This window comes from Aplysia californica, unplaced genomic scaffold (genome assembly GCF_000002075.1).
Source record: "Aplysia californica isolate F4 #8 unplaced genomic scaffold, AplCal3.0 scaffold02779, whole genome shotgun sequence".
NCBI classification, from domain to species: Eukaryota; Metazoa; Mollusca; class Gastropoda; order Aplysiida; family Aplysiidae; genus Aplysia; species Aplysia californica.
In genome coordinates this window covers 1,685-5,393 of record NW_004800049.1, presented here as the reverse complement: position 1 = coordinate 5,393, position 3,709 = coordinate 1,685, and the positions used below count along the sequence as shown (strand labels likewise).

Here is a 3,709-nt window from a genome sequence, read left to right as displayed (position 1 = left end):
TGAAATAGAGGGAGATTATTGTTCAGATGATAGTGACAGGGATGAAATCAGACATGGTTCAGTGGGTGGTTGGTGGGTGCTCTGGTGTGGTTTGCTCCTTCTTTCCTATCAAACATCTATCATTCTTATCTCTCCTCCTTCTTTTTTGTGTATGTTACTCTCTTGTGACACTTCTATTCTTCGGCAGTTATATGACCTTTTTGTGTATCAAGTAGAACTCTTACTAAAACTAAGACATGGTTCCTACAGCGAAGCACATTCATTACGGCACACTATACGACTATACCACCAATGTGGAAGTGTTAAGGAAAACAAGACAGATCCCAGTCAGAGATGAGGTAGGAAGAAGGCGGTGGCAATGGATTGGATGTACTCTCAGGAAGTCAGGCAGCTGCATAACAAAGAAAGTTTTGGATTGGAACCCACAGGGCAAGAGATCAAGGGGAAGACCTCGTGGAACTTGGAGAAGAATCACAGAAATCGATGTACAGAAAAGTGGGAAGACATGGAATAACATCAAGAGGCTAGCCCAGGATAGAGAAAAGTGGGGGGTGTTTGTCCGTGGCCTATACCCTGGTGCAGGGTGAGAAAGGCAATGATGATGATGATGATGATACGACTATACGGGAAACACATCAAGACCTATGAAAGGGCAGGATGGTGGTTAAAAGAGGACATGATCAGAGTAGATGTACAGTGAAAAGAGTTTAGAGAGATATTTATAAGCTGTAGACTGAGACTGACTGCAAGAAATTTCTCAGATAATTCTCTTGTGCAATGTTTTGCTGGTGTGCCTTAGTGCCCTTAGCTTGGTAGTTCCTATAAAATTTACTTGGGACGGAGATACCACTCTTGGTGAAACGCCTTGGTAGGACAAGAGTTTTTAAAATGGTCTACTGTATGGGTTTTAGAAAATAGTCTTGGTGTTTTGGTTTTAAATATTTTTCTTGTCAACTTAGTGTAAGGGTTTTAAAAATTGATCTCGATGTAAGGTTTTCAAAAATTGGTCGTGGTGTAAGGGTTTGAAAAATAGTTCTTGGTGTAAAGGTTTGGAAAAAAATTCTGTTTCGATCATTTTGGTGTAAGTGTAAGGGTTTTAAAGTGGGTTTAGGGGGCTCTCATTGCCTAGAGGTTAAGGTGTTTGCCTCTCATTCTGAGGTCCCGGGTTCGAATCCGGGTAACGACAGAAAAATTTCCTTCTCTAAAATTGTCTCCTTTCACCTCCTTTCCTGCTCTCTAGGAATGTTTGTCGTCTGATTTTGTCTCCTCTTTCTGCCCTCACCCCCTCACCTCCTTTGCCCCCTCCTCTGGGCTCCTGACTCTTTCTGCAGCTTTTCTTCTGCTACTCTTTGACTCCTTCTTACTGCTGTCTTTCTGCCACGCCCCTGGTCTTCTGGTAGGAAAGATCTACACCCAGCCTTCTCAGACAAGGGCAAAAAATCTGGGAGGTTCTGTGTGGAAGTTGAAAGATCCTTTGGTAGTCTAAAATCGGTAAGAGTAGGCTTCGGCCGCTACCCGGGCAAAATTCAAAATTTCCTCCCAACTGAAAATGTTTAATGTGTCCTGTGCGTTCATATGACCTCCGGCAGTTGCGAGCACTGTAAAAAACTTACCTAAGAAGAAAAGTGAGTCTTGGTGTAAGGTGGAAAAGAACCAACAGTGGGTGGTTGGCGGGTGCTCTAGTGTGGTTTGCTTCTTCTTTCCTATCAAACATCTCTCGTCTTTATCTCCCCTCCTTTTTTTTCGTGTTTGTTACTCTCTTGTAACACCCGTAATCTTCTGGCGCTCATATGACCTTATGCAGTTGCGAACGCCGTAAAACCTCTACTAGAACTAACTAAAAACCCAACAATCTTGGTGTGGTCCCCAGGTGATGGATAACATCCTCCTCCAGATTGTGGGAAGCAAAAAAGTCGTGCTGTTTGCCCCGTCCGATGCTGACTTCTTGTACATGAATGGTAAGATGTTCTTGGAGCACACACATGTGAGTGTGTTTGTGTGTTTGTTTGTGTGTGTGTTTGTTTGTGTGTGTGTTTGTGTGTGTGTTTTTGTGTATGTGTGTGTGTCTGTTTGTGTGTGTGTGTTTGTGTGTGTGTCTGTGTGTGTGTGTGTGCTTGCATTTTGATGTGGACACGTTGCTGGATTTTCTTTCTATTTTCTGCCAACCTTTTTTTTCCTGATATCACTCTCCTGCTGCACTCTATACAGGTTTGCCTGAATGTGATTTTCATAAGATATCATTCAACCTCCTATCCCCAGGAGAAAATTCCTCACCCCACCCTGGCTACTGCAGCCTAACTCCAGGAAATGTTCTGTCTTATGCTGAAAACGTAAACAGCCAGTACCATTTTTTTTAGATTCCTGCTTCTTCTGTCCTATGAAACGTCTATTGTCCTTTCTCTCCTCCTTTTTTTTTTTGTTTGTTACCCTCTTGTAACATCTCTAATCTTCGGCACTTATATGATCTTATTGTGTTGCAAGTGCCGTAAAACACTTACTAAGACTAATATTCCTTTTTGAATGTACACAGTGATATTGAAGAACGTGAATTGACTGAATGGAAAAGGAGCAGGATTCTCCCCGGTTATATTTTATGGAGAAGGCGTTTTGTGACTTTTCCTGTGTGTCTTTGTTCTGGTATACTCGTTTCTTCACTGAACAGGTCTTTATTCTTAACAAATCTAACTTTTTATAATTTTGTATTCATCTTTCTAAAACTGAAATATTTTAAGCTTTCAAATTATAATCATCCAGTGCCAGATCTGCGACAGACATCGACGATCATGGTTCTCCATTCATTCCTTTGCTCGGATGCTCTCAAAAAAACTACTTTTCCCTGATCTTTTCCTGTTACCCATTTGTTTAACGGTAGAAATATTGTTTATGTTGGTTTTCAGCTTCTTAACTTCGGCATGTAAAATTGTACTTTTCTATGTCAATAAGAAGCACTAACAACTCAACTTTTTTTTTCGTTTCAGGAGACAAGTCCGAAATTTTAGACATGGATTCTCCTGATCTTGAGCGCTTTCCACTATTTTCCGGGGCCACACCGTACCGTGGGTATTTGTACCCTGGGGATATGCTCTTTATTCCAGGTATGTGCTGGTTTTCTTCTTTGATAGTCCCAGAGGGTGATCTGAATGCTTTTGAAAATGATGGGGATTGTGTGCAGAAGTACAAAGTCATGTCTTTTTAAAATTCATTTTGTTGAATAATCTGGTACTAAAGAATTCTTACGAGATTGCTTTTGCCATCAAGGTACTTGGAATTAAATGTTTTGTCATTTTTGTTTTATTGCACTTTGTTTGAAAATTTTATTTTTTAAAATTTTACAGTTAATTCAACACTCAAGTACCCAAGTATTCAAAATCAAACACCTTCTGATGACCTTTTAACAAATTGCCACCACAAGGCTCATATTAGAGTAAAAACCCTTGCCATCTCATGTATTTTGGGGGAAATCCAAAGAAACTGGGTGGTAAACATCGCCGATCTGCATTTTGTGACGGGAGTGGAAGTTCCGCGCTCTTGTTGATCGGCGAGATGTGACGGCAAAATGTTAATGTCAGCAACCAGGAATACTTAAAAAATACAATGCTTAATTTACTTTTTACTTGTCCTGCTGTTTTTAGAGTCCGCAGTCTTTGCTTTCTCCGAGGCATGTTACGATAATGTACCCATTTGAGACACTGCTTCTGTTGCATTTACT

At 40.7% G+C, this 3,709-nt stretch overlaps 1 protein-coding gene across 1 annotated transcript; it reads left to right on the top strand.

The window, feature by feature from the left end:
* Nucleotides 1-1,850: 1,850 nt before the first annotated feature.
* On the top strand, nucleotides 1,851-3,307 carry LOC118479133 (tRNA wybutosine-synthesizing protein 5-like). The gene is made up of 2 exons (XM_035973756.1): nucleotides 1,851-1,958; nucleotides 2,979-3,307. Exons 1-2 carry the CDS (start codon nucleotides 1,874-1,876, stop codon nucleotides 3,194-3,196), a joined length of 303 nt encoding a protein of 100 aa, XP_035829649.1. The 5' UTR covers nucleotides 1,851-1,873; the 3' UTR covers nucleotides 3,197-3,307.
* Nucleotides 3,308-3,709: the final 402 nt, after the last annotated feature.

Excerpts from the sequence above, each read along its gene's own strand:
- LOC118479133 (XM_035973756.1), top strand. The coding sequence starts at position 1,874 with ATGGATAACATCCTCCTCCAGATTGTGGGAAGCAAAAAAGTCGTGCTG. Across the intron at positions 1,959-2,978 it reads TGACTTCTTGTACATGAATG|GAGACAAGTCCGAAATTTTA; the intron begins GTAAGATGTTCT and ends TTTTCGTTTCAG.